The sequence below is a fragment of the Fukomys damarensis genome, unplaced genomic scaffold (assembly GCF_012274545.1).
Source record: "Fukomys damarensis isolate Sample0158 unplaced genomic scaffold, DMR_v1.0_HiC HiC_scaffold_33, whole genome shotgun sequence".
Lineage (NCBI taxonomy): Eukaryota > Metazoa > Chordata > Mammalia > Rodentia > Bathyergidae > Fukomys > Fukomys damarensis.
Genome location: NW_022900945.1, coordinates 18,665,298 through 18,677,397, shown reverse-complemented (window position 1 = coordinate 18,677,397; position 12,100 = coordinate 18,665,298). Strand labels below are relative to the sequence as shown.

General features: G+C 37.6%; 1 protein-coding gene across 4 annotated transcripts in view; it reads right to left on the bottom strand.

Moving 5' to 3' along the window:
* The window catches only part of Wdr63 (WD repeat domain 63), a 62,760-nt gene that overhangs the window by 2,152 nt on the left and 48,508 nt on the right, over positions 1–12,100 (bottom strand). For all 4 annotated transcript variants that reach the window (XM_010636708.3, XM_010636707.3, XM_010636711.3 and 1 more), the window contains 4 exons: positions 11,616–11,746; positions 9,430–9,634; positions 7,419–7,510; positions 6,120–6,242 (listed from right to left, as the gene is read on the bottom strand). In XM_010636708.3, coding sequence (XP_010635010.1) covers positions 6,120–6,242; positions 7,419–7,510; positions 9,430–9,634; positions 11,616–11,746 — 551 coding nt within the window. The remainder of the gene's footprint in view (positions 1–6,119; positions 6,243–7,418; positions 7,511–9,429; positions 9,635–11,615; positions 11,747–12,100) is intronic.

The following is a 12,100-nucleotide window of genomic DNA, read 5'->3' as shown; positions in this document are numbered from 1 at the left end:
CATCAATGTCAATGGCCTCAATTCACCAATCAAGAGAAATAGACTGGCAGAATGGATTAAGAAGCAAAATCCAACAATATGTTATATACAAGAAACACACCTAGGGGGCCAGGGATTTAGCTCAGAGGTTCGGTGGCCTGCCTCACAAGCACAAGGACCTGAGTTCAATCCCCGGTACCAAAAAAAAAAAAAAAAAAGAAAAAGAAACACACCTAGTGCAAAAAGAAGCCCATAGACTGAAAATGAAAGGATGGAAAAGAATTCTTCATGTGACCGGAGCCCAGAAAAAAGCGGGGGTAGCGATCTTATTCACAGACAAAGTAAATTTCAAACAAAACTGATTAAAAGAGACAAAGAAGGCTACTACATCCTTGTAAAGGGAAGAATTCAAGAGGAAGAGATGACAATCATAAGCATATATGCACCAAATATTAATGCCCCCAACTATATAAAATAAATATTAAGTAACATGAAAAACCAAATAAGCACTAATACAATTATAGTGGGGGATCGAAATACCCCACTATCACAAATAGGCACATCATCTAGACAAAAAATCAACAACAAAATACTAGAACTGAACAAAGCTTTTGAACGCATGGACTTATTAGATGTCTATAGAGTGTTCCACCCCACAAAATCAGAATACACATTCTTTTCGGCTGCACATGGGTCATTCTCTAAGATAGACCACACACCAGCTAACAAAACAGGTTTGAATAAATGTAAAAGAATCGAAGTTATTCCCTGTATATTATCAGATCATAGTGCAATTAAGCCGAAGATCAATAGCATAAGAAACCATAGGAACTTCACAAACACATGGAAATTGAACAACACTCTCCCGAACAATCAATGGATCACAGAGGAAATTAAAGAAATCAGACAGCTTTTATAAATAAACAAAAATGCCAATACAACATACAGGAATCTATGGGACACAACAAAAGCAGTTCTACGTGGAAAATTCATAGCACTGAATGCCCACACTAGGAAAACAAAGCGAGCTCAAATAAACAACCTAATGATGAATCTTAAACTCCTAGAAAAACAAGAGCAAGAAAAACCCAAAGCTTGAACAAGAGAGGAAATTATAAAGATTAGAGCAGAAATCAATGCAGTGGAAACTTAAGAAAATGATACAAAAAATAAATGAATGGAAGAGTTGGTTTTTTGAAAGAATAAATAAAATTGATAAACCCTTATCTAATCTATCAAAAAGAGGAAAGAAAAGGCTCAGATACATGTAATTAGGAATGAAAAAGGTGAAGTCACAACAGATCCAACAGAAATCCAGAGGATAGTCAATACCTACTTTGAGAACCTGTACTCTAATAAAATGGAAAACACAGAAGAAATGGACAGATTTCTAGATACTTATGAATTACCAAAGTTGAACAAAGAAGATAAAAACATTTTAAACACCCCAATTACAATCAGTGAAATTGAAAATGTAATTAAAAATTTACCAATAAAGAAAAGCCCAGGTCCTGATGGATTCACTGTTGAATTTTACAAGATATTACAGAAGAACTACTGCCATTACTCTTCAAACTTTTCAATGAAATTGAAAGGGAAGCAATACTTCCAAATTCATTCCTGGAAGCATGTATCACTTTGATTCCCAAACCAGGGAAAGACGCAACTAAAAAAGAGAACTACAGGCCAATCTCCTTAATGAATATAGATGCAAAAATCCTTAATAAGATACTAGCAAACAGAATACAGAGGATAATCAAGAAAATCATACATCCTGACCAAGTCGGATTTATTCCAGGGATGAAAAGATGGTTCAACATACATAAGTCAATAAATGTAATACACTATATTAACAAAGTCAAGGTCAAAAACCACATGATCCTCTCAATAGATGCAGAAAAAGCATTTGACAAAATTCAACACCCATTCATGATAAAAACCCTGCAATCATTGGAATAGATGGTCTATATCTCAACTTAATAAAGGCTATCTAGGAAAAACCAACAGCCAACATCATATTAAATGGCCAAAACCTAAAAACCTTCATGTTAAAATCAAGAACAAGACAAGGATGCCCACTATCACCACTCCTCTTCGATATAGTTCTGGAAACATTAGCCATAGCAATGAGACAAGAGAACGGAATTAAAGCAATAAAGATAGGAAAGGAAGAAGTTAAACTGTCATTATTTGCTGACGATTTGATATTCTACATTGAAGACCCAAAAAACTCCACCAAAAGACTTCTAGACTTAATTGACACTTTTAGCAGAGTAGCTGGATACAAGGTGAACACCCAAAAATCAATAGCCTTCTTGTACACAAATAACAGACTCACTGAGAGAGAAATTAGGGAAACAATTCCTTTCACAATAGCATCCAAAAAAAATGAAGTATATAGGTATCAATCTAACAAAAGAAGCAAAAGACCTCCACACTGAAAACTACAGCACTCTGAAAAAAGAGATAGAAGAGGATATAAGAAAATGAAAAGACATCCCCTGCTCCTGGGTAGTAAGACTCAACATACTGAAAATGGCCATACTACCAAAACTGTTATACAGATTCAATGCAATGCCAATTGAAATTCCAACACTATATTTCACAGAACTAGAAAAAAGAATCCAAAAATTCATTTGGAACCAGAAGAGACCCAGAATAGCAAAAGGCATCCTAGTCAACAGACACATGGCAGCAGGTATAACAATTCCCAATGTGAAACTATACTACAAAGCCACTGTGATAAAAACAGTGTGGTACTGGCAAAGAAACAGACCTGAGGATCAGTGGAACAGACTGGAAGACACAAAAACAACTCCAGATGTACTCAGCTACCTCATCTTTGACAAAGGAGCTGAACATCCCCACTGGAGGAAAGATAGTCTCTTTAGTAAATGGTGCTGGAAAAACTGGATCTCAACCTGCCAAAGATTAAAACTGACCCTTATTTTTCACCATGCACTAAATTAAAGTCCAAGTGGATTAAAGATCTAAATATTAAAACAGAAACACTAAACTTGCTGGAAGATAAGTTAGGCAGAACTCTTGAAGACAATGGCATAGGAAAAGACTTTATGAACAAATCCTCAGTAGCATGGGAAATAGCAGAAAGAATCAACAAGTGTGATCTCATCTTATTAAAAAGCTTCTGCACTGCAAGAGAAACTATCAACAGAACTAAGAGACAACCTACAATGTGAGAAAAATTTTTTACCAGCTGCTCCTCAGACAAAGGACTATTATCAAGAATATATAAAGAACTCAAAACATTCAGCACCCCAATATAAAGACCCCATTCAGAAATGGGCATCTGAAATGAACAGACATTTCTCAGACAAAGAAGTCAAAGTAGCAAGTAAATATATGAAAAAATGTTCCATATCACTGGTCATTTGAGAGATGCAGATGAAAACAATACTGAGATTCCACCTCACCCCACAAAGAATGGCTGCTATCAAGAAATCACACAATAACAAATGTTGGTGGGGTTGTGGGGAGAAAGGAACACTTCTCCATTGTTGGTGGGAGTGCAGACTGGTGCAACCACTACGGAAATCAATATGGGGATATCTCAAATAGCTGGGACTAGAGGTTCCATTTGACCAAGCCATCCCTCCGTTGGGTATCTTTCCAAAAGAATTAAAAGAATCATATCAGTGATATATGCACACCTATATTTATAGAGGCACAGTTTGTAATAGCTAAAACTTGGAAACAGCCCATTTGCCCATCAGTTGGAAACTGGATAAAGAAGATGTGGTTTTTCTATAAAATGGAATACTACTCAGCCACAAAGAATGAGAAATTAGATTCATTCATAGGAAAATGGATACATATTGAGGATATACTCCTAAGTGATGAAATAAATAAGTCATACATGTGTAAATACTGAATAGTTTCTCTGGTGTGAAAAACAATAATAGTACATAAGATCCTAATGAGATAATTGACCATGTGAAATAGGAAGAAAAGGGCTAAAGGTATAGGGAAAGTGGGAAGGGTAGGGGAAAGGTAATAAGGGAAAAGAAAAAAATAGGAGAAAATGAAAAAATGGAAATAAAGTGTTTGTAAATGGGGAGGGGAGGAGGGGGTGAAGGGAGGGCAGAGACAAGGGAAAAAAAGAAGAACCAGGACCTGTCATGTAAAGGTACAAGATCACAATAATGAATGTAACTGTACTGTATACCTAAAATGTACCAATAAACTATTTTTTAAAAAAGAAAGAACTCTAGATAAGTGCTGGCATAGGACAAGAGTGACAGATCATCTCCTGCTGCAGAATTTTAACCAATGTTTGTAAGTAAGCAAAAGGACAAAACAAAGACCAATTTGTTTGTAGCAGGGGAATGCATTGAAAAGTTCATTAATTGGGATTTTCTTACACTTTGTTACCACTAAACAGTGTTTTTGAGATGAGTCCCTCTGCTTTTATTGAACTAATTAGTACCTGGAACAAGTGACAATGTTAACTAATAAGTAACACTGTTAATCAGTGTTCCAATATTTCTACATGCTGGTGCTTTTACTGAAGACTTGGGGGTTTCATGTGAATAATTATATTTGGCTAACAGGAAACTACAGATCGGTCAGCAATGAAATTATTGGTGACAAAAGGGTAAGAGAGGGAATGAACAAAAGAGAAGTTAAAATATAAATGATATGACTTCCAGTGAGAAAGAGAGAAGACCTGAATCCACAGAATATTTAAAAGCCCCCAGTTCCTGTGGGTAAAGGAAGACCAACAGAGCCATGGAAATTTATTTTAAGGGCTGTATAATTTATTTGCTTGACTGTTCATAGAAACAAATTTTCTGAGCATACAATAATCATTTTTAACTTGTACTTTTATATTATAAACATACTATATTTCATACTCATATTTATCTAGTTTTACATATTTTCCCTCCCTTCCTGCTTTCTTCAATTCTTGTTTTCTCTTTCCTTTTGTTCTTCCTTCATTCTTTCTGCCTTTATTTCTTTTTTTTTCCTCATTGAGTTTATTGGTACATTTTAGGTATACAGTACAGTTACATTCATCATTGGGATCTTGTACTTTACATGACAGGTCTTGGTTCTCATTTTTCCCCCATTCCCCTGCCCTCCCTTCACCCCCTCCTCCCTCACCTATTTACAAAAGACTTTATTTCCATTTTTCCCTTTTCACAGCCACGGAAATTATGTGAAACAGAGAAAGGCTGAGAAACAGGAGGGTGAAGGCTTTAGGGCTTTCAGTTCCTTTATGGCGAGGTTTAGGATGGATGTGTCCTATACTAAATTCGCCTCTATTTTTAAGGATCCGAGCTCCAGTATAACATATTGTAGTAAAACTCATCCTTCTTATCATTTTATAACCTTCCTGTTGATATGATTACTCCAGCTCCCCTTTAATGTCAGTCAACTATTTGACAAGTTAACTGAAATCTTTTTAAAATTATTATTTTATTATTATTATTATTATTATTATTATTATTATTATTATTATTATTATTATTTGGTTTTTTGAGACAGGATCTCCCTATGTAGTTGAGACTGACTGGAACTCACTATGTAGCCAGGCTGGTCAACTCACAGTGATCCTCCTGCCTCAGCCTCCCAAGTGCTGGGATTATAGGTGTTTGCCACTACACCTGGCCTTTAACTGAAATCTTTACAGCAATCATCCTAAGTGGTTATCATTAGCCCATTTTCCAGATAAGACAACTAATGAGACAACTAATATGGCAACTCATGAAAGGGCTACTCCCAATGCCATAGTTGCTAACTGGTAGAGGTGGGATGTGAACCACATGTCCTGATTCCCATATTTAACTTTTTATGCTATCTACCTTAATGCACTGTTCACCAGATATTAAAATTCTATGTAATAAAAACATGAACATTTGGAATCTTTATATCTGTACTATGTTTGACATTATAGTAAACAATAGATGCTTGAGTTGGATAGAATACCACTAAGTGTCCAATTGCTAGTTCTCATTCATGGTGAACTAGGAAGTAAAAAAGTGCTCTCTTGACTCTCATTAGACCAGGAATAGATGGTGAAAAGCATAGCATTCTTATGGAAGCTGTGGAATAAGCCAAACAAACAAACATATTTTCATTAGTGTGAAAAGAAAGCAACTTTCATTTCTGAAACTCACATGTTTTTTCTTTTCAATTTCTAATTCCATTTCTTTCTTTTCTTGTTCACGAATACTTTTGCGCTGTTCTACATATTCCAGATGCTTGACTTCTCTTTCAAAGTAGTAGTTAACACTTGATACCTATTAGAAATAAAAGCCCACAACAGGGTCAACCACGGGGAAGCTCCTGTGGTCTTCACAAGGCCCTGTTAGTATTTCTGGTGCAGGTGGATTACCTTTCTCATTACCTGCCTAACCCCCTGATCATTACCTGATGGTCATCTTCCTAGTTGAGAGGGAAATGATCTACTTGGGTTACACTGTACGCCTAATCTTCAGGTGAATACAATTGGGAAACGCCCCCCCCCCACAGGTCCATTATCTGCAGCTGGACCCATTTGGAGGTTGCTGTACTTAAGATTTACGTCCTTGTGACTTGGAGATTTCTAGAAAAGGAGTCGGGTTTGAAGGAGGGAGCTGTAAGAAAGCAATAAAATCCTACAATTTTGTGGTAGAAACATTTGAGAACTGCTTTTTCCCATTTTCTTCCTCCTCACTTCTAAGACTAAGGGAAGCTTCATGTCTTGGACTGAACTTGGAAAATCCCGCTGAGGATATCAATGGAGGCCCTAGAGGTTCTGGAAGCATAACTGAGCTCCTAGTTCCCCTGAGGGCTTAGCAGGGAGGCAAAAGAATAGAAGCCCAGCCAGAAGAGTTCTTGGGGGAAGAAGCCTGATGAGGGGTAGGGAACGCTTGCTGCCTGCCAGTAAGTGGCTGATGTTGGGGCTCCTAACAGATCGCAATCTATATATTTAGTGGTGGTTTTACACATACTTATATATTTCTGTCCACTGATCTTTGCATAACCTCATTATTAACATTGCCTGACGGTGGGTACAGGGTGGAGGTGCAGAACACTGCCGGTGCAGATGTGCTGTCTGCCACATATTAAGGTGGAGGAGGAGGACGGAAAGATGCATAACGTTGTCAGCTGGGCTCTCAGGGAAGTGTGCCACCAAGATGACAGAGCTAAAATGTAGCTTCAACCTGAAAATAACCTTTTATGATTACGAATCCCCAAATCAACTCTTCTAGTAGGGTCTGGGCTTCATTTATCTGGTTTCCTTTCCATGTTGTGGTTGGGTTTTTCCTTAACTTCAAACTATTTAGCTTATGTGACAGAAATATATTTTATTTTTGACTGCTTAAGTCTTTTTTATTCTCTTATAAAGCAAAAATGCTGCCTTTTAAAGAGACTTTAAGATATTCCCTGACAATATCTGGTCATATGAATACTCAAAGCCAAAAGTTACTGACCTCATTGGTGGAAGGGTGACTTAAGGTCCAAGGAATTTCTAATATATGCAGTGTTCCATAATAATCAGCTATGGCTATAAACTGCTGCTTAGCTGAAAGATTAAAAAAAAAGGGGGGGGAAATTTCAGCAAACAGAAAGCCATCTTAAGAGGTTAAACAAGAAATGTCTTTTGTTTTGTGGTTTCCCAAAGGACCTGCTGTGGTTGCAATGCTCTTGGCAACTTCATTAAATGTTCATGATTGGATCAAACAAACACACAAAAGACATTTTTTCCAGTTGATGAGATGAAAGCTAAGACCCTGGGCCTTTGTTAGCCCCCCTGCACCCCCAGTCTTGCTTTTCTGGTGTCTGTGCAGGGAAAGTGGCTGAGTCTGCCGGTCCGACTTGAGAGAAAACAGAAAGTGCACATGGAAAGTTAAAAAAAACCCAAAAAAACTCATAAGACACATTTTCACCAAATGCAGTAAGGGCTAAAGGATACCATTATCCAGATGAGTTTCAAAGACAGCCAGAACCATGGTCTTCTTCGTAGTGGAACAAATTACTCACTTAAAGCATTTGAAATGGGTAAAATATGTGAGATGTGTTAAAAATACAGTGAATGCTTAAATTAAAAGATTTTAATTGCAGTGAAAGACACGTTGCCATTAACCCTACACACACACATACTCTTGCTTTGAACACACTTATCCCACTGTTCTTGCCAGTTTTTGAAATGGTTCTAGAAGCCTTCTTTCAGGATTGTCTTGTCAGGATTGTCATTTGATGCCCTGAATCATTTCAAAACATTTATCTTTTATGGTCATTTTACTTTGGGGAAGAGCCAGAAGTCACAAGGTGCCAGATCCAGTATATAAGGTGAATAGGGACACACCATAATGTGTTATTTGACAAAAACTCCTGTAAGTGTTTGATCAACAAATAGTGATAAAAATACAGTGAATGCTTAAATAATTGACAATAAAAGACCCATTGCCATTACCTGACCCCCGATACTCTTCCTCACTTTGGCCAGAGTTATCTCATTACTCTTAGCAATGTGTTTCTCACTGAAATAAGTTTAAAAACTTTTTAACATTCATGGTATATTTTGATCACCCCTTGTGCAATATGTTTGAGAATTCTGATGTCCTCTTTCCTCAGAGAAAATAGTATTTTCTTTTCCTCTCATTTTCAGAGAGTCTAGTTCAAACCACTGGATCCTAGACTCATAATCCCTACAGATTCAGAAGCAATGATTTGTAACAAAGGTGTGAAACACACTTTGGTGAGACACATGGCTAAGGATTAACTAGACTGTGACACCAGTCTCTGTCTAATGACTGAGTTTTCAAAGAGACTGTTGTGAGAGAGAGGGATAAATCTGTAGATCTCTGGGAAAAAAGGAAACTTCTTTAAAGAAAGGTTAACATATGAGATTTGCACAGAAAGGACTGTGTGAGTGAAATAGAGACACTAGAGCAAAAAAACCCCAAAAAAACCATTTTCATAGACACATCCTTGTATTTATGCTTGCATTGTTGTAATTATTTTTTCCTCCTACTTAATCCAAAGATTAAAGTTTATAGATAAATAAACCCCAGAGAATTAGTCAATCTCATGAAAAGAATTATTTGATATGGCATGGAGGAAACACAAGTGATGTAATGAAAAATACGGCCTGGAGAAAAGGAAGAGGATGTTTTCAACCGTATGTTTCAAAATCAGACTTTCAGATAATTTCTTGTCTTAGAAATCACTGTTGATGAGTCAGAACAGTAAGAGAAGCTGAGAATGTATGCAAGATTTGAGAGCAAGGCAGAGGGGGGAAAAAGAGGAAGAATGGGGAGGGGAAAGGGAATATTGGAAAAGAGAAGGGAAAGAACAGGACAAAAAAGGAAGAGATAAAAAAGGTGAGACGGGAAGAAAAACAAAAACTCAAGGAAACACATTGGAGGCTTTTCTGATGAATGCCCACATGTTCTCAAGTCACCCAAAACAACTTAGCTCATTTGATAAGAATTAACATACCAGAAAAGGTCCAAGGTTTGATGTAAGTGATCATAGTCATGCAAATGTTTTGTGACTGGGCTGGTTCATGGGTTTTTTCCAGAAGGTCCCAGATATCAACATACCCATCTTCTCGGCCAATATAGAAAACGCTAGGCCTTGTCAGGGACCAGTGCCCTGAGGTGTACCTTTTTGCAGCACAGCATGACTGAAGGAGGGGTCCAGCCTTTAACCAAAAATTTAAAAAGACAATTAAAAACTTTCATTATTATTCAAGGGAAACACACACAAAGATTTCACGTACAACTCAGCTGGCCGTGATCTTTAACGGCAAAATTATCCCACTAGAAAGTCTAACATTCTTTTGTTGTAGGGTTTTTGGATGAGGCAAGAGCCTTTCTTTCCTATTTATTTTCATAAGCCATTAATTTTCTTGTTTTACTTGCTTTTTTGGCAAAGAGAAAACCTCCCAATTGAGCTATTGATGGTTCTAATAATACAAGTGCTAAATTCGTTGCCATTTCCGTGAAGGTTTGTGGACACTAGATAGATGGAGACTTGCTTTTACTTTTATTTTGCTATCAGGTATCTGCTTCCCATGGAAACAAGTAAATAGAATCTTGTCAATTCCAGCTATGAACACTGCACGTTGAAAATCAACAGCAGAGATGGCAAATTCTCATTAAATAACTTCAGACGGGAGCATCTGATGACTTCCAAATATATTTGGAAGAGACTTTAGACCACCAAGCCACCATGAGATCATCTTTACTTCCCTCTACCTGGGGGTAATTTGCCTACTTTGGAGGTTTTCACAGAAAGAAGAAGACTGGAACTCACTTTCAATCCACTGTCAGAGTCCATCTATCAGGTATGTGCATGATGCTTACACCTGCAGTGACTGCACTAACCACCCACCTCCTACACATGTGTAAGAAATGTCGCTGTGGGCTAAGATGAACGTCATGGATTCCTGAGCTCCTCAGAAATGACACTTGGAACCTCTTCTTTTCCACTTCTCTGAGTCATTTCAGTTTCTATTGTTCTTATTTCAGGTTCCAAGTTTCTGATCCCTGCAGTCTTTTGACAGTCTTGCTTGGGTTTTCTTTAACTACAAAACTTGTTCATTGTAAAAAAAAAAATTAAATACACAGAAATACATTGATATAAAGTAGAAGAAGTCTGCTTGTTGATGGATTGAAGTAGTTTCCAGTTTTTAAAGGACAAATTTGTACAAATGCTCACACATTTTAAAACTTCCTTTTTCAAAGTTCTTGGGTAAGTTAACAATTTTAGAAGATGAATCATCTATATGTTCCAGCTGTGAAACACACTCATACATGTTTTTCAGCTTTTAGTAATTTCAAATTTCTCATCAAAAGGACAAATTAATTTACATTACAAAAATGTTCTGATTTCCCTATCCCCTTGTTTCCTGGATTTTTATCATTTTCTCTAGCTTTGGGTCAGTTGGATTTTGTCTGCCTGGAAGCAGCCTCTTTCTTCACTCTTGTGCTTACCTTACTTCATCCCAGGTAAGTCTTTGGACAATCTATGGTCCCCTGGGCACAGATACCTCAGCCTACTCATTCCTAATTTCTGACCCTGGCAACAAAATCCTGATGCAGAAGAAAAGATGTAAGGCCCACCTTTTCTTTTTGGACTTTATTCCATAATCAGGACTCCATCTTATATATTTTTTCCTTTTTGTGGGGGGGGTACCAGGGATTGAACTCAGGACCTTGTGCTTGCCAGGCAGGTATAGCACCACTGAGCTAAATCCTTGGCCTTCCCATCTTATGTTTTTTGTTTTTGGTACCAGTAATCGAACTCAGGTCCTTGTTGTAAGGCAGGCAGCGGAACCAACAAGCTAAATCCCCAGCCCTCCCATCTTATATTTTAAAGAAAGGCAAAAATTTAGGTCAAGTTGACTTCCCACATTATGTATTTCCAAGAAAAGACTACTAGGTTTTGGAGTACAAGGGTCTTGCATGCTTTTTCCTTCCCTTAGGGAAAAAGAAAATGATTTGTGTTTTCAAAAGGCTTACAGTGTGTTCTGCTGACAAGCTGGAGCCCAGGACATCTGTTCTCATTTCTCTAAAAAGTGCCCCAAAGGCACTGTCCTGTCAGAACAAGCCATTGTTTCTGTTCTCTTTCTCCTTTACAAAGGGCCACACACCCACTCCTTCATTTTGCAGCACACTTACCGTAACACCTTCTTTCCAGATGGCCACATTCCACCCCCCAACGGTGAGGATAATGTCATTGTAGAAAGGTGATCTCTGAACGGTGTGAACAACTCCATCATGGCCAGAGTAGAGGCACATGGGTTTCTTTGCTGCAGGAGTGAAAAAGGCCATTTTTCAATCTGTCAAGGGATGGATCTTCGTTTATTTTATGGAGAGTCCAGGGAACTTCCCATGAAGGCTGCTTTTAAAGATGGGGGGGGGATATTCATGCTGATACTCATTCAATGAGTCAATAAATATCTGAAGATTGCCTGTGGGCGTTAAGCACAGTAAATGACTGGATAAATAATGGCTAGAAAGAGGACATGATTTTGCTCTCATGGAGCTTACACTCCGGTGGGAAAGACAGATGCTCAATAAACAAATCCTATAGTATGCAATTATAGTAGTATAAAGAATGTTATGAAAAAGCCAGGGATTTAGATCAGTGGTGCAGCCGCCTG